This window comes from Phascolarctos cinereus, unplaced genomic scaffold (assembly GCF_003287225.1).
Source record: "Phascolarctos cinereus isolate Bilbo 61053 unplaced genomic scaffold, phaCin_HiC Scaffold_726;HRSCAF=1367, whole genome shotgun sequence".
Lineage (NCBI taxonomy): Eukaryota > Metazoa > Chordata > Mammalia > Diprotodontia > Phascolarctidae > Phascolarctos > Phascolarctos cinereus.
The window spans coordinates 84,211,330-84,233,610 of record NW_027556098.1 but is presented as its reverse complement, the minus strand read 5'-3'; the positions used below and the strand labels follow the sequence as shown (position 1 = coordinate 84,233,610).

General features: G+C 34.8%; 1 protein-coding gene across 1 annotated transcript in view; it reads right to left on the bottom strand.

Annotated features, from left to right (window-relative positions):
- Window positions 1–2,059: 2,059 nt before the first annotated feature.
- The window catches only part of RPS6KA3 (ribosomal protein S6 kinase A3), a 103,406-nt gene continuing 83,184 nt past the window's right edge, over window positions 2,060–22,281 (bottom strand). The window contains 6 exon segments of the mRNA XM_020989910.2: window positions 2,060–8,629; window positions 9,793–9,933; window positions 12,958–13,075; window positions 14,747–14,823; window positions 16,709–16,870; window positions 19,990–20,148. Coding sequence (XP_020845569.1) covers window positions 8,507–8,629; window positions 9,793–9,933; window positions 12,958–13,075; window positions 14,747–14,823; window positions 16,709–16,870; window positions 19,990–20,148 — 780 coding nt within the window. The 3' untranslated portion in view covers window positions 2,060–8,506.

Sequence of the window (22,281 nt, the reverse complement as noted above, 5' to 3'; positions counted from 1 at the left end):
CCCAGTGCTTGCTCCATCTTGCCACCAGCTTTCATATAGCTATGCTCCTGATTGGTGTGGGGAACTCCCAGACTTAACATTCCTTCTCACTTGTCCAAGGTCTCAAAGTCAAGAATGTCAGAGGAAAGAATTGTACTTGGGTCTTCCTAATGTTAATCCTTTATTTCAGGAATGATGCTTCTCAAAGTGATCTATTCTGACCACTTAAATATAGCTCATGTAATCTCTATCTTTGCTGTCCTTATGAGAACTAGTATGTAGGCTATTTTATTTTTAACTCCTAATACTTGTTAGTCATGTCCTCAGAGTCTTACTAAAAAATTATGCTTTCAAAAAGACCTCTGTAAACTTAGATCAGTAACAGAAAAATCCTATTGAGTAAATTCACAGGGAACTAGCATCTTTACTTATGGCATTTTCTAGAATTTTTAATTCAAAAATACGTAATGAGAGCATCATCTATGGATAAAGCACTGGGAACTACGTAAGTACAAGTTGAAGCACATCAACCACCAGGAAATGTACTCTTCTTACATCTGCCAGTAGCTAGTTGTGTATTAGGGTAAATTACTTAACCTCTGCCTGTTTGCTCATCTGGAAAAATGAGAGAATTAGACTTATCTAAGATAGAATTGGACTAATCTAAGGCCCCTTACAGTGTTAAAAATCTAATTCTATTAGTTTTGCAATTTACCGAGAAGGGAAAAAAGATTCCCACAAGGATCTAACAGCAGCTAATGCAAAATACTTTGTATTTTTGTTTGAGTTGTTCCAAAGAGAAACAACACACATTGCACTAACTTCCCTGGGCCTCAGTTTCAGCATGTTAAATGAATCCGATTAGATGATTTCTAAGGGGTTATCTCCTTTAAATCCTATGATCCTGCTACTTCCAGTTAAATTAATCAGAAATGAATCAGTCTTACTTTAAAAAAAAACTGAAACCCAAACAACTTGGTATTACTGTTTTACCCTCTAGGGCATAATAAACTTGGGTTGTTAATGCCCAAAGTTGAAATTGCAAGGAGAAAAGCAGATAATTTCGTTAATTCCTTTTTGGAGTTAAGAGAAGGAATAAAAAGGACACATAAGAAAATCCAGGTCCCTCTAGCACTAACCCTGAGCTAAGCAATTGATTGGGGTACCTTTGCATCAAACAAATTTAATTGGGAGTGCTTTAATAATATATTCAAGATGATCATAATTTCCTTCTCATCAGCCCTTTAAAAGCCACAAGCATTTCAGCTACTTCTTTAGGTCAGCCCTTAATACTCCTCATCTAGATTAATGTGACAACTTCCTAAACGGTTTCTCTGCCAGTCTTTTCCCTCCAATACATTATCTACATAGTTATCAAAGTGATACTCAGAAAACTCAAGACTGAACATTTTATTCTCCTACTCAGGAAGCTGCAGTGGCTCCCTCTAGTTGCCTCTAGAATAACATACACACTCCCATTTGGCTTTCAGAACCCTTTATAACCGAGTTGCAATCTACGTTTTCGGGCTTATTAAACTTCCTTTCCTGCATCCCATCCTCCAGCCAGCCTAGCCCTTATTCATGACATACCATCTCCATCCACATCTCAAGAATTTTATCTGCTTTCATATCTCAGTTGAAGTGCCATCTCCTACAATAGACCTTTGCTGATCATCACTCCAAATTTCCTTTGTATATCCTCATATATGTAGATGTCTGACAGAACATAAACTCCTTGAAGGTAGAAACTTTTGTCTCTGTATTCCTAGCACCTAGTAAATATTCAATATGCTTGTGGATTAATTTCATGTCCATGCAGAAAAATGAAAATCTGTTTTTGTTTCCCCAGTGGGTGGACAAGTACAGATCCTTCTGATTCAGTGACATAACATGCTGGAGATCAATGTTTTTTTTCTAAGTGTTCTGCAATCTTAAATTCAGAGATACTTCAGATTCCTTAGCATATTTTTGATGTTGCCATTCTCTAAAATGTGCTTCCCCATATATCATATACACTTTGTATATAGTTAGCACTTCACATTTTTTCAAAATACACATACATGTTTCTTGACTCCGTAAGTTAACTAAAGGGATTTTATTGGGGGGAAACATGCAATGGAAACACACATTTGAAGTTCTTCTGGCTTTGAATGTTTCAAATTTTTTCATCGCCATACTCTTGCAATTATTTGTTTTGTCATGTCTTCTTCCTCATTTATTGTCTGGTATCCATCCATAATTTTCAGATAATAACAATGAAATCTTCTTTATTCAACTTCAACATATTTAACACTCAGTTATGCTCATGAAAAGTGACTAATGGGTATCCCACTTTAAGAAGGGAATAAGAACATCACACTTTTTCTACTAAAATACACATTATGGGAAAGAAAATTACTGCTTTTTCACTTAAAGTACAATCTTGGGGTTCTCCTTCAGATATATGCTTTTTCCATATGTGGGATAATAGTTATTTCCTACTCAATACACAGGTATACTTAAGGCAGAGCAAATTTGAATGACCACTTTTCCATTTGAGATCTCTAATTCAAATGTAAAAATATCAGTTTTATGTTTATTCAAAATAAAATTAGCAGAACACTAAGGATACCTACTTTGTTGTAAAGACTTTCTCTACAAAACATAAACTAATACTTCTCATCCTTAAAATCCCAGAAGCTATTTTGCACAGCAAAGAATTTAATATTGATTTACAAAACAATGCTTTTCTCAATCACTTTGATTTTATATACTTCTGCCACACCCACCTCAGAGGACTTGTAGTTAATTTAGCATAGCTATTGTGAAATATGCCTTTGATCTTGCCTTAGAAGCAGCCATAATTACAAATTACCTATTTTTCCAACGTGGTTATTTCAGGTAACAAAATTGTAGACTAGTCTCCTCTTTAATAATGGTAACTCAGTTTGTTAAAGATTACAAATTTTAATGAGACTGAATACTTCATTACCTCAGGATGATCACCAGTTGGGTTTGTGATTAGCATGAACTCATGTATAAAACAAGTCATTCTTGATAATAAATTTCTCTGATTGATGCTTATCAAATACTTGTATATAGTTTGGACAAAAATCCTGGAGGCTTTCCACTGACTTAAAAAAAAACCCAAAACAAACTAGATGTTCTAAGTGAACTATCCCTAAATAGCATGACATAAAATCTGCCCAACAAAATTTAAAATGTCTCACTGAATGATTATCTTATGAGATTTACTCAACAAGCTTTGGCATATTCTTGGCAGGTTATATATTCAAATCTTAGGAACCCAATTTCACAGATAAGAGTTAAGGGAGAGAACCTTAATTTGAGATGACATGCTGTTATCTAACTGACATACGGTAATTAAAAAGTATGTGAAAAAGGTGGCATGTATATATGTGTATATATGTATTTGAAAGTTTATTCATTGTATAAATTTTCATTTCTTTTAAAGATTACAAAACCTGACGACTTGTGCCAGGAATACAAGCAATATCTTTCCAGAATTGTTCATGTATACAATTGAAATAGCTTAGATTACACATTAACAATATGATTGGAAAATTTCCTAGACCAGACTTGGGAATAATTTAATCATTTAAATTGTTCAGTAATATTTGATCTTTTATGAGCATTTCATTATTATGGCAGTAGTGCCAAGCATCTGATGCTACTTTAACTGCCTAATAAAAGGTACAATACATTATTAATTTATGATGTAGTACCTTGGGCTTCCTGGCATGCCATACTAGAGAAACTAGTATAAAGTATAATCATATAATAGTAGAAAAATATTTATCTGATTTTTCTTTTTTAAAAACTGTTAAAGTACATTCCCACTCTAACCCCTCCACCCCCAGCAAAAACCGCAAAATAATTACATCCCTCATGTATACATCTCCCTTTTTGATTAGGATAAGAGCTAAGATAAAGCTAATAAATTTATATAATTTTTGAGTTAAAACTCATCACCCAATAATTTTTAAACTTACCAAGGAATGGCATACCATGAAGCTTATTGTTTTCTTCCAAATAAAGAAGCAAAGCTTTAGAGTACTGTAAACTGCATTTACTAAGATAAAACAAAACAAGCTATATATTCTTATGTCCTTGCTTTGTATTTAAAATTCTGTTTTAAATACATCAGCTGAAAATGCTCAGTATGTGTTTTCTTCAATACTATAATTTTTTACAATAGGAGTAAAAATCTTCACCCCACTGGATTGCAGAACTAATCTACTTAGTATTATAGCCAGCCTCTCTATCCTCTCTCATACACTTACATATAGTAACTGGCAACTTAACTCTGAAGTTTTTTTTGTTTGAGGTTCCTCTGTGAATTATATCCATTTTTTCCTTGTCTAGTAATCTCTACTTGCACTCTGCTAGAAGATTTGGTAGTAATCACCAAGACAAAAATCTAAATTGTTGATCATAAACTTCAAGGTTATGTAGCATTCATGAGAAAAGTGCCTTAAGAAGATAGGCCCTCATCCCAACCTTTAGTATTCCTTTTAAACAAACAGTTAAAAGACTAGTCAAAACAAAGTGATGAACAGGAGATCAAGATCCCAGGTTTAAGAAAACAAAGTTGCTTGGGTACTGATTTCTTTGAGATGCACTGTGTCACATAGGAACCAAATGAAAAACTGCTTTTTCAAAGCACATAGATAAAAATAGCACTAATTTGTTTCTGATTGCTTTGCTTGTCTAGTATAGCTATACAGATCCATCAACTGGAAAAAGAGTGGTTATACTGGATCTGCAGAGTACCACAGGTATTAATAACCTCATTTTATTCCTTCATTTAGAGATTTCCACAAATTCTCATTTAAAATTAGCAAAATATAAGCACCCTGGAGATAAAGAGGGCTACCCTTATTAACTGCAGTCACAATACTAATTTAAGTCATCTGTTAACACATCTAATCTAGTCCCTGAATTTAAAATTACAAGGATCAAACCCTAAACTTAACTTGTTTGTCATAAGAAGCTCCATCTACCACAGTAACAGACCTAGCAGGACTGAGACTTTCTGGGACAAGCACAAAATCAATCCTGGAAATAGTCATAATACAATTATACACATTTAAATAGAAAATACCTGGATGTGATGCCTAATATCTCTAATGAACCAGAAAAAGTTAAAAGTGATTTGTAAAAAAATCTTAATTTTAATACAATCTCTTAAAAAAGAAAACAACAAAACGAATGGTGGATGTGCTCCAAATAATCTTTAGAATGCTGGGGGTAATGTTAAATTACTAGCACTTCAGAAAACTAAACAATGCTTTCTAATAACTAATACTTTAATTTTAAAAAGCCTCCCAATTCATTACTGGCAATGCAAGAAGACAAAAGAGGAAGCTTTTTCAAAACAGAATATTACCTTGTAGATACTACATGATAGCTTAATTGGTGAGGGAGATAAGATTACATGTCCGTGTTAATACAATAACTAGAGAAATGTGGAAGAACTGGATTCATAGCAATTAATAAAAAAGGGGAAGTTGGATGAAAAAATGGGCCCTGAATTATTTTCATAACCTGCTTTTTAACCAACTGTGATAGCTTTGTGATTATATGAATTGCTATTTACAGAGTTAAGACAATTTATCTAAATCTAGCAGGTAAGATCACACTTCTTTGATGATACTAAAATCAGAGTATCCAATAATACAGAGTGTATTATAGTTATTTGTGTACATAGTCTCCCTTATCAGTTCTAAGCTCCCTGAGGGCAGGCACTTTTTTATTATTCTGTGCCTCAGAAGATAATAGGTATTCAATAAATATTTGTCTGATGAATGCTAATCCTAAGAAAAAGGTAAATCTTAATTTACTTGTCAAGTGGATTGGGAAGTCTTAAGATTCTAGGGTTGGAATGAACTTCTAGCAGCTCATCTAGCCCATCTCCCTCATTTTACAGATAACATAAATGAGGCCCAAAGAGGTGACATAGTCTCACAAGTAATAAAAGGCAGAGCTTCTGACTTCAAATTCAAGATTCTTTTCATTATACCAGTTTGCCGTCTAGTAAACAGCTATGTGACCTTGAACAGGTTATTTCAAATCATAGAACCTTATAGCTTAGAGGGCCTAACCCTCTTTTTAATGTGAAGGAAACTGAGTCGTTAACTTTTCTGGCCTTGTTTCCTCATTTGTAAAATGAAAGGGTGGGAATGGATGATTTCTAACGTCCTTTTTCCTGCTCCAAATGGACAATTTTATGATTGACAATTGCCTTTTAAATTTTAGTCAAATAACTTCAGTACAAACAAAACAATCTGCCTGAATTGTATCTTGTCCTGCCCCAAATCATGAACATAATGTAAAACAAACAATGTTAATGGATGTCAGTGTGAGCCATGCTTAGTTCAACCAGGGTCAATGAAAAATATTTCTTCTTTCCAGGCAATGAAGAAAATATGAATACTTTCCTAGATACCAGCATTACCTATGCTAAAATAACTTCAAGAACTTTAAAGTTTCTTTCTGGTGCCCCACCTATGTTATATTATTTCATTTGATTTCTGATAACCATTCTGGATAACTTGGGGTACAAATATTTAATTCAGCAATCATCTTTCTTATTTAGTTTTAATCTCTCTTGTCATTTAACTTACTTCCAATCTACAAGATGTTACGGAAATAGTGGTATTTCTCTTTCATTCAAAATCATTAAAAACTACATAATTTATACAGAACTCAGCCTTGTTTCTGTTCTTGGTATTTGTAACCTCAAATCTATAGGACATAAATTAATAGGCTAGCTCATAAATTTAAGGCCTGATAAACAGCTGCCATAAGATGTTTAGATAAACCAAACCAAAGCCTTCTGGTTTTATACTCTCATATAGAAATAATTAAAGCTTTTGGCAGGAAAAAGTTTCTGATTTATATGGCTTAGTGTATAAGATTTAACTAAGCACATTCAGAATGAGGTACATTAGCTTATTCCTTGCACAAGTATCTTTCATGATACTTAGGATTGATTAGTTAATAGCAGAAAGGGAACTAAGTTAATTAACCACGATCACGGTCTGTTAACAGTGACATTCTGCAAAACAAGCATATATAATGATGTCTGGTATTCTGGCAGAGATATGCTTCAGACACTTTGGGTGGGCAATCACGTTTGCATAAATTTCAATGGTGAAACAAAATAGTGATACCTGCCACATCATATCTCTTTGATGAACGCTGACAGTCTAGGTGAGTGTGGTGACTAGTCAGAATGAAGTATCCTGGTTCCAGATGTTCAGGAGTATATAAAATCATTCATAAAGATGAACTAATTCCTATTTTATCTTTTCCAACTCAACACTGGATGGTCAAGAATACTTTTTGCTATAGGATAAGGTTTAAGTTCAATTTCAAATTTAGAGCAGTGATTTATGCATCAATTTCAAACCAGTACCTAATACCACAGCTACAATGGACACTGAGTTTTTGATGATCTTTTCTTATCTGTCTTACAGTTATAACTCCCAAATAAAATTTAAAACAAAAATTAAACTACAAACAACCAATATTAACCAATACCACTCAAGATTAAAAAGTTCAAGGGGGAAGATTTCTTAACTAAGAAGAAAAAAACAAACAAAATCAACAGAGTTGCAAAGTGGATAGGCCTACTTTCTGGCATATTTTTGATACCATGCCACACATGCATAATAATGCACCATTTCAACTTGCCCTATCACAACAGCTCCCTAGATTTGCATGACAGTGCACCTCACTTTAAGAACAAAATCAGTGACATAGACATGAGGAAGGGTTTATACAAGATCATAGTATTACATTCAATAGCTGTTGAGCAATCAGGCAATTTTCAAGCTGTCCAACAATACTGATTAATCCAGGTGAACTGCTTAACCAGATTTAATTGTCAAATTGATTCATAATAAGGTCCAAGTTAAACAAGGCATGTATACATTAAAGAAAGCAGTACAGAAATGTACTGTATATGAATTGTTTACAAAAACATACAAAATGCTGGATGGCACAAAGGATACAGTGCTAATATAAACGGATTGTTTAAGTTAAGTGCTTAACAGAAACTGTCCATCCTTATAAGTAACAAAGAATATTTTGGGGGACAAGGAATATTCCCTATAAAAATAATGCTATATGGTAAAGAGTACTTTATTATTCAGTGTGTGTATGTATATATATGTATATATATATATTTTATATATATATATATATACACACATATAAACCTATATGTGTATATATATTTGTTTAATGACAGAGGTGGTGTTCATGACTCTTCTGGTTGATTCAGTGAACATATCTTCATTGTTTCCATTTTTCACTCCATCCAAAGCTCCAGAAAAGTCTAACTTGCCAACAATCATTTAAAGCAAGAACAGATGAAAGCAGGAGCAGCAGGAGCAGCAGCATTATGGGTACCAGCTGGGACAGTGTGTGCTTGCAGGTATCTCTCAGGTATGTGCTACCTGTTGCCATGATTTGTGCTATCATCTTATACCATGGTACCAAGTAAATGGTTGAGGTCACTTCAGAGAGCTGTTGAGGTGATTTTTTTAATACCTCTCCGCTGAGCAAGTGTAGAGCGGCCTACTGGCTCCAAAACTGGTGACTGGTTGCGGTTTAGAGCAGAATATGTAGCTGCCATAGCACCCTAAAGGTATATTAAAAAAATATGTATATTTAGTTGATTTATATTAGCTGTATGACTAAAATAAACCACCAGGCTAAAATATCTCTTTTGGATAAAACACACAAAGACAACGGAGGACCAAGTTTAGGGTGGGAAATGGAGCACTGTATTTTGTTTGGTGGGATGACACTGGGAGTTATTTTGTTGCAGTCACATTGAACAATCCTGTCTCTTTTATTAAGAATTAAGGGCATGAACTCTACAATGTCATAATCTTAGAAGCAACAGTATTTTGTGGCTATCTTTTTTAGAGGAGAACCTGTATCACACCACTATCATGTGAAAGGAACTGGGGTGTCTTCAGAGAGACTTGCACCGGACAGTACACATTAACCATCTGAACAGGCAGATGGAGGAACTAGGGTCCCAGCAGTTGCCTACAGTAAAGTTAATGAATGATTCTACCCAGGAAAGGTTTTGTTTCTATAGAGTTAGGAGCAATCTATGCTAAACAATCTCACATTCTTTAGTAAATGAACCTTAAGCTGCTTTTTAAAAAAACAACTAATTTTATGTAAGGAAAGCTTAAATATGACTATATTAAATTCAAATTTCATTAATTTATAAAACTAATTTTGGCTAGACATAAGACTATTTCATTTCACACAATTCAGATTTAAGCTTAAGAAGCATTAGGAAATCCAAAAATATCCACTACTTTTTTCAAAATTAAAGTATACCCACCTAAGATTTGTAGTGAATTCAGAAATAATTTTCCCTTTTTTTGTGAATTTTAAAAAATTCTGAACTTAACAAACACCTGTATATAAAACAAACACTTCCAAATTCATAAGACAGAAAAAAGCTTGTACATGGAACATCGAATCTATTATATTCAGCATAATTTTCTTTTAAAATAAATAATAGTGACTTTCAAAGCTGTCCTGCTTGCTTTTGTTCCTTTCTGACCTCTCTTGTGTTTCTGAGTTAAAAGTTCCTACTGATTTCTTTTCTTCCTTATCTACTCATTGTAATTTGTTGAGATAGCTCCCAACAGAAGGCAAATGCTCAATAACAATGGAAGAGTGGAGGAAGGGGACAGCAAGAATCTCTAGAAATCTTTATTTAGTCATCAGTGTCTCCTGGACCGTCTTAAAAATGTTAAGTTATATTAGCAAGTTTACCTTTACTAGGTGTGGAGCATCTTGTCTGTTTAGCTGGTATTGGGGCAACTGGTCCCAGTGAACTATCCAGGGATGTCTAAGTACAAGGGCAGCAGTTAATCTTTGATGTGGATCTACATGAAGCATTTTTGAAACAAGATCCTGTAATCATAATAAAAGAAATTTAATGTTGTCTTTTGAGAGTATAAAAAGAGAAATGAGGAGAGTCTAGGACACAGCCTTGGAGAACACATACAAAATTAGGGGATGTAATAGGAACAATTACCTAGGAGAGGAGACTGACAAGGAACAGTCTGACAAGTAAAAGGCAAATTAAGAGTAAAAAGTCTTATAAACTTGGAGAGGGGAGAGTATCAAACGGGTCAGTATTGTCTAATTTAGTACAGAGATAAAAAAGGATTGGGATCAAGAAAAAACCATTAAATGTTATCAGTTAAAAGATCATCAGTAACTTTGGAGAGAGCAGTTTCACTAGAATGATGAGGTCAGAAGTTAGATTGAAGAGGGCTGAGAACTGAGTGAGAGGAAAGGAAGAAGAGGCAATCTTTGTAGACAGCTTTTTCTAAAAATTTGAGAAAAGGAGGAGAGAGAAGTAGGTTAGGGTTCACTGAGCATTTTGTAAGGATAGGGAGATTTAGACCACAAGGATGAAAAAGAGCCAGTAGACAGAAAGAGATTACTGGATATATTTGGGTTTCAGTGAAGATTCCTTTCACGAATGAGTCAGATTAGATTGTTGTGTGTGGAGGTACTTCCAACTCTCAAATCCTGTGATACACTGATTGAAGAGTAGCAAGAGAAAGGGAATGACTGTAGGGGTAATCTTTTGGGAGAAGATGGGACCAAAGGAACATGCGTAGGTGCTGGCCTTGGTTGATGGGAGACTGGAGCAAAGGAAGAAATACTACATATCAAATGGTTTTAATACACAAATAAGAGGAGAAAATGGAATTCATGGTGAATGACCTCTATTTTCTTAGTTAAGTATGGGGGTAGTTCTCTACTGATGATTGGGGGAGAGGTGAGGTAGGAAGGTTGAAGAGAAAAGACAAAGTGTAAACTAGTCACTGTGGGGAGCAGGACAGAGTATCAATTAGAAAGGAGTAAAATGAACAGCAATCCCTAGTTAATATTACATAAATTCCTGATGAAACTAGTCCAAAAGGTATGCCACTATATAACTAGCTTCATTTGCCAAAATGAATAACAGGAAAAGTAAGCAGATGGTGGCACTAATACAAGGATCACAATATAGTTGCAAGCAAGAAATATTTATGAAATTAAGCAAAGATATAGATACATTTTATAGCTGCTATTCTTCAGTGTGTAATTATAACACATCCAAGACTCAATTAACAAGTTCTGATTAAGAATCCATGCCATGCCAGATTCTGGAGCTCCAAGTACAAAAAATGCAATAATGTGCAAGGAGGAAAACAAACAAGTACTTATAAAAAATATACAGCATAAATATAGAGTAAAATAAGAGTGCATTCCAGGCATGAAAACAACAGGTGCAAAGGCACAGAAATGGGAGACTGACAGACTGTGAGTGATAGTTAAAGAACATGTCAGGGCAGGATGGACTGCAAAGTGAAGAAGGGGCAGTAATGTCCAATGAAGTTAGGAGAGGTCCAAGGTTAAAGGCAGAAGTTTATATTTTATTCTAGAGGCAACAGAAGTCACTGGAGTTGAGTAGGGGAGTCGCTTGGTTGTATCTGTGCTAAAGGAAAATTACTTTGGCAGCAGTGTGAAGGACAGTTAGGAGGATGTTACAATAATGCAGGTGAGAGATGATGAAGCCTGAATTAAGGGGATTGTTGTGTGACAGAAGGGGTTGGAAGCCTGAGGGGAAGGATTGTTTTGACCACTCTTCAGGTTTGGTAGGCTTGGGGTAAATCTAAGAAGCCAACAGAACTCAAGCCTTGGCTCAGCTGCTTGAAAAGAACAACATAAAATCATGACAACTCAGTAGGAATGTTATTTTCATACACCTCCTCTGTTAAATCGGCTGCAATGGTAATGCCCTCCCATAGATGATAATATAGGGTGTTTAGGAGATTTAGTGGTTAATTTGAGGACAAATTAATCCATGTTACAGCTTTTAATGGAACAATGGAACTCAACTCTCTTAAGTACAAGGGCTATGGACCAGAAGACCATGTATCACAAAGATGAATTCCCCAAAAAGGGGGATTCTAAGTTGGGCATCAATGGTTAAAGTGACTGTTTTCAGTAGTACTGAAGTCAAGCAATTATCAGGGATCCTATTGTTTTTAAGGAAGAAAAATCAAGAAGTTAGGTTGATACAGCATGAACCATGATCAAATCATGTGAATAGGATAGAGGATCAAATAGGTTGGTATAAACTCCTAAGTCTGGCATCTAAGGCCCTCCACAATATGAATATGGAGCTCAGGAGAGATATCATGGGGATAAAATGCTGTGCTGAGGCATATAAAACTGCCAAGAGGGAACATATAAAGAAATGAGAGAAGTGAGTCAAGGACAGAACTTTGAACAATCTTCTTATTGGGTGAAGAAGACATGGAAACATTAAAGGAGAAGAAACAGGAATGTATAGTTCCTTCAGAAGCCAAGTAAAGAAAGAAAATTCAGAATTAGAGGGTTGTTAACAGCATTAAATACTTAAATGAGATTAAGATTAAAAACATCACTGCATTTGGATAACACTAGCAACCTCTGATGTAGAAATTTCAATAGAGTTGTATGATAGGGGAAGCTGGACTCTAAGGGATTGAGGAGAGAGAAGGTAGCAAGGAGTGGGTGTATGCAACATTCTCAAGGACCTTAACATTGTAAGCAAAAGCCAGGAGTACTTTCTGTATTGGCTGAGGTAACAGTTGGAATTACATCATTGCTTGGGACATCAAAGATGAGAATCTTTCTCCAAGGGCCTGAATAATTTAAACCAACATGTTCCTCTTAATCTAGTATTATTTAGGGTTTCTAATGAAAAGTCACTTTGGAAGGATAATCAAAAAAGGTCAAATACCTCTAGGGGAAAAAAAGAAACAATGGGATAATTTTTTACCTAAGTATCAAGAATACTATGTATTAACCCAAAATCTTGGCATACTTTTCATATGTTTATATGAACATGTAACATAAGTATAAAATTATATAATATAAATATAAAATTACCTTTGCTGTGTCTGAAACGGAATTCCAATAGCCACCACTGAGTGAGAACTTTCCACTGCCTATTCGTGCCAGTATCTCTTCTGGGGTATCATCAGGACCATTTGCAAATGGAGTGTAGCTAATTTGCAATAAAATTGAAATGTAACTACATTTTAAGACTTTGGCTTGCTTGTAAATGTTACTTTATCAACGATGGATATTGCTCAAATGTGAATTACTGGAGGCCCTGTGTGCTTTGTCTTTGTATCTGAAATACCAGAGATAGAACACCTCAGCCTGATTTCTCTCCCTCCCTCTCGATTCATGTATTTATGTATGTATGTATCTATGTATGAGCAGCTAGGTGGAGCAGTAGATAGAGTGCCAGGTCTAAAGTCAGGAGGACTCATCTTCTTGAGTTCAAATCTGGCCTCAGACACTTACTTATGTGACGTTGGGCAAGTCACTTATTGCTGTTTGCCTGAGTTTCCTAATCTGGAAAATGAGCTGGAGAAGGAAATGGCAAACCATTCTAGGATCTTTGCCAAGAAAACTCCAAATGGGGATAAAAGAGTCGGATATGACTGAAAAATGATTAAACAACAACATACACCCATCTTTATACTTGTGTTACATAGGGCAAATCACCCAATCATTGTGACTCAATTTTCTCACATGTAGAATGAGAGATTTAGACTCATGTTCTCTAAAGTTCCTGCAGCTCTAAACACTGACCTAAAACTTAAGCTTCATAATAAAAAGTGAAAGTGTAAGCTGGAAAGAGTTAATTATCTTTCAAACAAAACCAACTTTCCTTTTTTTATATTAAAAAAAGACTTTATGGGGTCACTTTTACGAAGTTGTTATTCTTGCATGTCCTAAGATTTCCACAGGTCTAACCTCTCAATAAACAAAACATGTTTAAAAATTTGTGCCCAATTGGCTACATGGTTGTGCTGCTGGGATATGAAGCCTGTTACCATTAATTAGTATATAAAAGTGAGGGTAGGATATTGGTGACTAAAAAGCTATGGTTATCTGGTGATTATTTACTGGAGTTAGATTTCTTCACAGTGTAAAACCAGTTTGCTGTGTAACTAGCATTTAGCAAACAACAGAAAATCCTATGTAATGAGAGAATCCATATAGCATTAGACCTATAGAGACAATTCCTCTAAAATTCTTCAGCTTCTCATTTTACAGATGAGAACCTGGTGGCATAGACAAGCAAAGTGACTAGCCCGATAACATATAGCTAATAAAGTGGCACACCTGGAACCTTGACTCCATGTTACCTGGCTCCAAATTAAATATTATTTGTACTATAAAACACTACCGAATAAAATTGGGAACAGAAATTACCATTTTAAAAACTCTATTCCAGTTATGTCACAAATAAACATTATTATCAATTCAAGGACTTTTTCACATGTGCAATAAACTAAAAATCCTTTTTTAGACATAAAAACATTGTAGACTAAAGTATCCTGAAACAGAAAATTTTTTTTACACCAAACTCACAAAGTTTATTCAAGGAAGATTTAACACGCAGTATGTATTTTTAATTAAAATATGAGAAATTAGCATAAGCCAGGTAGACATTCCATAGAAAATCATCAATGATAATCTAATTACAGATGTGATATAAATAAAGATTTAGATCTGATAGATTTCATAAAAAAATTAACTAAAAATCTTCCACAGAAAGATTAAGTCCAAGATTTAAAAAAAAAAAAGGCTGACATTAAACTTAAAATACATAGGAGGGATAAAGGGCGAAGAAATATTTATGACAGACACAGGAACTCACCCAGTAAGCATTGTATAAAGAAGGACACCAAGGCTCCATATGTCACATGCAGCATCATACCCTTGTCTTTTTAAAACCTGTAAAAACAAAGCTAATATTAATAATTCACAGAACCCTGATTTAGATAATAAATTTTTGTTTGTTAAAATTAGATTTGTCATGGACTATTTATCTTCCCTGAAACAAAGCTACATAGAAAAAACACCTGATATTTGTGCTGTCCTTCATCACCAGTGTTACAAAGTTTGATTCAAATTAATTTTGATTGTAACAGTCAACACATTAAGTTCTACTGTATACAGTAGAGATCAATATAGCAAGTACTATGGAAGCTGAGGAGTGTGTGTGTGTCGGTGTATGTATATGTATATGTATATGTATATGTATATGTATATGTATATGTATATGTATATGTATATGTATATGTATATGAATGACAATGATTTTTCTCCAAGGGGCTTCCTTCCTTCTCAGAGCTACAGATTATTAGACTGCAGCTGGTTATAAATGGAAGACATTCTGGAAGCTGTGAATTTAGGTGTGGGTTTTGAAGAAAAGGAGAGTAATGTATTAGTATAGAGAAAGGCATACACTTAGAAAGTACATAAGGCACAGAGGTAGAAGAAAGCAAGTAATGTGAAAGTTATGACAAGCATGTCTGCTTAGCTGAAGCAGAAAACATATGCTGAGGAGTAATTAGAAATTCAATCCACAAGTAAAGGTCCTGAAGGCCAGGCAGAGAATTCTGGATCTGATATATTAGGGAAACATTTTAAGTTTAAGTAGTAAGTTTAAGCAGCTGGGTGGGGCAGGGGGTAGAGCACTGGACTCGGAGTCAGTTTAAATCCAGCCTCAGACACTTATTGGCTGTGTGACCCTAGGAAAGTTATTTAACCTCTGCATGCCTGTTTCCTTATCTGTAAAATGGGGATAATAACAGCACCTTACCTCCCAGGGTTTTTCTGAAGAAAAAAAATAAAATAATATTGTATTTGTAACACACTTTGCAAACCTTAAAGTGTTGTAGAAATCCTAGCTATCGTCTTCCTCCTCGTTTTTCTGTTCCCTCTTCTATTAATCACAATGGTGGCTCAGTGGATAAGAATTCTGGACTTACACAACTAGAGTTTGAGTGCTGCCTCAGATATTTACTTACTAGTTTTATGACCTTGGGCAAGGCACTTAACCTCTATCAGCCTCAGTTTCTTCATCTGTAAAATGGGGCATGTACCTCAGTGTTGCTGTGAGGACCAAATGAAATAACATATGTAAAGCTATAAAAATGCCAGGTATTATTATTATTAGCTATTTTTCCTTGTACTCCCAGAGTCTGAGCTCAATGCCTGGGAGATGGTAATGCCTGTTCATTGATTTCATCATTTACCATACTTTAGCAGCCCTGTACAGGGCAGATTTAAATGGGGAGACTCTAGAGACAGAGAGATCAGTGGAGAAGGTGTGGCTGAGAATAGAAGTATATAGTCTCTGTTGAGGAGATGATGATTTTGATTAGGATGGTGGTGAGAATGCTAAAGGTAAAGAATTCAGACATACTGACAAGGAAGAACTGTTATAATTTGACAGTGAAATGAATGTGGGAACTGGAAAGAAATAATGCCAAAATTCTGGGTTGAGAGAAAAATAAGATAATGACACTGATAGTGATAGAGAAATGGGCATGGGCAGTTTTTCTAGAGCATGCCATTTAAGTAGAGACATTACATAGAAAGTCAGAAATGTATTGTTAGAGAAAGATAAAAAACTTGTGGCAAGAGATGAAGCACACTTGACGAAGGAACCATGATTCACTGTATTTCCAAAAACAAACAAAAAAAGGGTGTCAGCTTAAATTATTCATTAAAATATTCCAGTTATAGTACTAAAAAAGGACTCTTTTTGCAACACAATGAAAATGTTTTGTTAAACTTAATCACACAAGGCATTAATAAATATTATAATCACCTCTGGAGCAACAAAATTTGCAGTATAACATGGAGTCATCAGAAGACCATTTTCTGCCCTTAGCTGTTTTGCAAAACCAAAATCACAAATTCGAATAGATTCCGGGTTACCAGATTCGTCTACATACAGAATGTTGCTAGGTTTCAGGTCTCTGTGAACCACCTAATTGAAATACAAATCAAAATGAAAATTTAAAGTTTTCATTATTATTTCACAAATAAGCAAAAGTAGGCTTAAGGGAGTGATTAAAAAAAAAAGATAAGTTAATTAAGTGAACAGAGTAGCTAAGCAAGACCATAAGCCACTGAACATTTTAGCCTAGTGTCCGATAAACCCAAGGATATCCACTACTGGGGTAAGAACTCTCTATTTAATAAAACTTGCTGGGAAAAGTGGAAAGTACAATTTGGCAGAAATTAGGTTTAGACCAGAAACTTGAATTATATTCCACAATAAGCTTCAAAATAGATTTATGACCTAAACATAAAAAAGGCTCATCATTTTAAAAAATGTAGAACTGAAGGAGGTAACTATGAGAAGGGTAAGGTTTCTTAACTAAAGGGACAGAGATGATCATTTTAATGGATAAAATGGACAATTCTGATTACATAAAATTGGAAAGCTTTTGAATAAATAATTGTACCTAAAATTAGAAGAGAAATAGTTAACTGGGGAGACAAAATTCTTCACATCAAATATCTCTGATAAATGTCTTATAACCAAAAAATATAGAAAATTGATACAAATATAAGAACAGAAAGTGGTCAATGGATATGAATAGTTTTCAAATGAAGAAATGCAAGCTATTAAAACCATATGATGACATACTCCAAATCACTAATAAGAGAAATGGCAAATTAAAACAAATCTTTTGAGATTTTATTACCTCACACTCAACAGATTAGAAAAGATGACAAATGACAAAAATTTTGGAGGGGATGTGGAAAGAACTTGTTGGTATACCTGTGTACTGGTCCACTTATTCTAAAAAATATAGAATTATACTAGAAAAGTCAGTCTATATATATAACATACCCTTTGACCCAAAGAAATCATTAGCATCTGCCCAAAGAAGGTCAAAAACAAAAGGAAAAATTCTATATACACAAATACTTAAAGCAGCAAAGAACAGGAAGAAAACTAACTGCCTGTTAACTGGGAATGGTAGAACAAATTATGGTGTAATAATGTAAGATAATGTTATATACCATAAGAAAAGATGAAAATGAAGAATTCTGAGAAACTTAAGGAAAGTTTTACAAACTGATCCTGAAAGAGGTAAGCAACACCAAGAGAAAAATTTACATGACCACAATAATGAAAAGGAAAACAATGAAAGAATTCTCTCCTTCTGTGAGTCATTTCTCCAATTTATCCTACATATATATATTGTTGTACATACTTATTTTCATTATGTCTCCTCCATTAGACTGAACCCCTTGAAAGCAGGGACTGTTTTTTTTTCTCCTTTTCTTTGCATCCTCAACACTTAGGACAGTGCCTGGCACATAATAATAATAAACAATAAAGGCTTGTTGACTGACTTCAGAACTCTGATCGATGATTAATATTTTCTGCTCTTTTGCATAGATTGGTAAAGAATAGGTGTGGAATGAGGCATACATTTTCAGAGAGAGTCAAAGTGTTATTTGTTTTGCTTGGATGTACTTATTTTTAAAGTTTTAAAGGCAGGTTTTACTGGGGAGAGTTATTAGGAAGTGATGTTAAAAAAACCCAGAACTGTAAGTAGTGAATAACAAGATGTTCTGAACTTTCATTTGTTTGATACTAATCAAATATTTCTTTCCTGACATATGCAAAATATTTTTCCTCCTCTTTTCTCCTAGTATAAAATGACCTAGAAAAATTGAAAACTTAAGAAGACCAGCATTTCTCCTCTAATTTTGTTCAAATGGATATATATTTATTTCTTGTATGAAAATAACTTTTAAATGCTGTATAAGCAAAGGAATTTCACACTAAACTTTGAGATGAACTTGCTCCAAAATAAAATGGTTGCTATTTTTAAAAATTTATTAAGGATGGCATCAATTTTTTTCCCCTTCTGCATTAGATTGAGAACATGGAAAACAAAATTTAGGATAATCTTGAAAGAATTTCCTACTGCGGGGATGCAGATTGTTATTTCTGCTCTTACTCTAGTATTGAAACAGAAGAAATGTTTTTGCCATCTACTACAGAATACCTGATGTTTCATTCAGTGAGTATTCTATTCCTAAAGGCAAATGATGAATTCTTAGTGTCCCTTGAAATCTAAATGACATTAGAATAAGGAAAAACCCAAATGAGAACAACACTTTTCTGTGATATTGCAGCTATAAATTCAATTTAAAATAGGATTCTGTTCCTTATTATCATTAACTGAGGTTTTTTTGAGCAGCATAAACATCTCTCTCCCCCTCCCTCCATATATTGCTGCCCCCTTTTTATGAACAATCTCTTTGGTCTAATCAACATTATTCTCAAGTGCTTTCAATCAAATTGTAAGCCTGACATCTAGTCAATTCAACCAGCCTCACTACCCTGAAGATTCACTTCTATCAAACAATTTCACTCACAGTTGATGCAGCATCTTCCTGTGAAGCGCTAAATCCATGTTCTAAAAGTGTTCCAAAATTACTACTATCTCCAGAGGCTTTAGATGCCTGGTAAATCTTACAAATGTGGCAGGAGTATACCACTTTCAATACTGGCACAAACCCACTTAACAGTGGCTGGGCCCAAAGGAACACAAATGCTAGATGCAAGAGGAATGTTGCTTTCAAATAGTATTTGGCAGTGAGCATTATAGTCTATTTTTCCCCCCAATATACGTTTGTGTGTACTGAAGGTCGTACATTTCCCTGGTTAAGGCCAGAGAGTAGATTTTACAGTAGGTCAAGATTTGGCTCCTTTGGTCCAATCCCAAGTAGCTATGAATTTCAATGGGTGCATATAGGTTAATTTAAGGGATAGCTTCACCTTTACAATGGATTGACAGTTAGGGGGTATGCTGGGGTCTGGGGGGGGGGCCACAAGAACTATGGCATCAGGTTTCATTTAACAAAAAACATTATGGTTATATATAAGGAGGTTTTGTCTACCCTCTTCTGGGGCACTGTAATGTAGGCTAGGGTTTCAAAACAGCAATGATGATTCAACAGGAGTTTGCTTTTTGCTTTCAGATCAATGATATATACATGAAGAAGACCCGAACAATTATGTGAATAGGAGTTAGAACTAGGTATTAGAGACATACATAAAATGTTTAAAGCACTTACCCCTTGTGCGTGAAGATATTCTACAGTTTTGGTTATTGTGAACAGGACAGCACTAGCTTCTCGTTCAGAGAAAAATTTCTGTCTAAGAATTTTATCCAACAGTTCACCTCCTTTCATAAGTTCTGTTACTACATAGACATATTTTCCATCATCATAGACCTACAAAATACAAGTATCGCAATGTGAATGATTCTTTGAAGCTTTGTGTCCAAAAATAAACCTTTAAAGCATTATACTTATTTTAGATTCATCATCACAGCCCACAGAGAAAAAGAAATCTACAAATACAGGGCATGGATCACTCTACTTGTGCTATTATCTGATCTCTTCTAACTCATCTCAGACCTCGGTCTAGCAGTCAATTCCCTCCCCTCTCTGATGAGCTTTCTATGTCTCCCCCTCCAACAGCTCATACCCATTTTCATATAAAAATAGGAGTTAAAAATAGCATCTCAAAAAAATGAAAGAAAATCTACTTTTAATGATCAAAGCATATCTGCAAAAATACTCTCTATTTTCTTAGGTTATTTCTACATCTACACATGTATGTATTTTATATGGTTAGATATAAGAGAAATGATCATTAAATAACAATTATTGTGGAGATCTGTGACTTTTCCCAAAAATTTATCCCACCTTTTATCTAGGTTGAGTTGTTGCCCCACCCAACTAGAAAAATCTTACGAAGAATTTAATCGAATGTGAATTCTGGCCCATTGGGTTCTACTCAGGTAGGTTGGGTGGGGGGGCAAGGGAGGGGGGTGAAGGTAGATCTTTTGTTTAGATGGCCCAAGGCAGAGGGTGACTTGGAAGTAAATGACATAATCAAAGTCCCACCCCTAGCCTCTCAATGGAATAGGTCCACTTGTCATTATGATATTCATTCCTCTCATTTATTGTTAACCAATCAGAGTTGATTGCCACCTTCAGGAACACCACTTTTCCAAGGGCTTATATAAGCACTGAGTGGGTTCTGTGAGAGATCTGACATTCAAGAGCATCTCTGATCCCTTTTATTAATTATTGCTAGCATGATTAATAAAATGATAAATTAACCAAAAACTATGTCTAACTTTTCATATGTTACAGATTAAAACAGGGATGCTTTTTATTATTTACTTCTGGTGTATAGTATATAACACACTCTGAATGTTCAATAAATGATAAAGGCCTAAATCTTTGTGAAATCTGCCAAATTTTCCCTGACCTCTGATCTTCCCCCTTTCCTGATGAGGTACATTACTATTTCTATTGTCTCAATCATAAGCAGAAGCATATTTGGAAAACTAACTAGACAAAGGTACAGAAATTAAGGCTGAAACTTCTTAGAATTTAGGACTGAGGCAGTTAATTGTTTACTCTTCACTCTCTTCCAAGATTAAGTCCCATTAATGCTACCTTCACAATAACTCCTGAATCCATCCTCTCTTAACTCATCCTGACACCAAATCTCATTCAGCCCCTTAGCAATTCCTGCCTGGACTACTTTAATAGCTTCCTACCTGGCAAGCCAGAGCCCAGCATTTCCCTTCTCTAGTTCACCGAAAAACATTAAATGCTTACTGCCTTATGATCAAATACTGACCTGTTATCCTGGATCATTTAAAACCCTCTGTGATCTGACTCCATCTTATATTTCTAGCCTTTATTTCTTTTTCTTTCTTGTTATTCTGAACTTAATAAACCCTAAAAACCCTAAACATATCCATATACAAAGAACCATAAAACAGGACTGATCACATATGAAGCTGCAAATTTCTACTACATAGCTTGTTTAAAAAAAAAGTGCATATGTATATACATACAACATATATATGTAAGTATATACAACACCAATCTAACATGACAGTTTAAAGCTGTCCTGCTTTTCTGTGTCTCCCTTTGAACTTCTTCCTGTTCTATTCATATTTAAAAGTCTCATGCATGTTCTTTTATTTGGCACCATGGCCCCTTATCTCTCCCCTCATCAATTTTCCTACCCCCTCCATTATTAATTATTCCCTGATTTTGTCCTGCCATCATCTGCCTGAATGCATCTACTCAGGCTGTCTAGAATGCTGTCCCTCCTCTCTACTCTTCTCTTCAGAAACACATTCTGAATTGAGCGAACCAGGAAACAAATCAGCTCAAGTGCTGTTAGCTCCTCTTGTGAAACTTCCCCAGCATACTTAAAGTGTCCTTGCCTTTGCTGTTAACACACTACCCCTGGTATAAGGACATTTAATCAGTCTATGATCAATGTTTACACAAAGCTTTGAACATACATGCCTAATAAATGTGTGCTGAATTGGT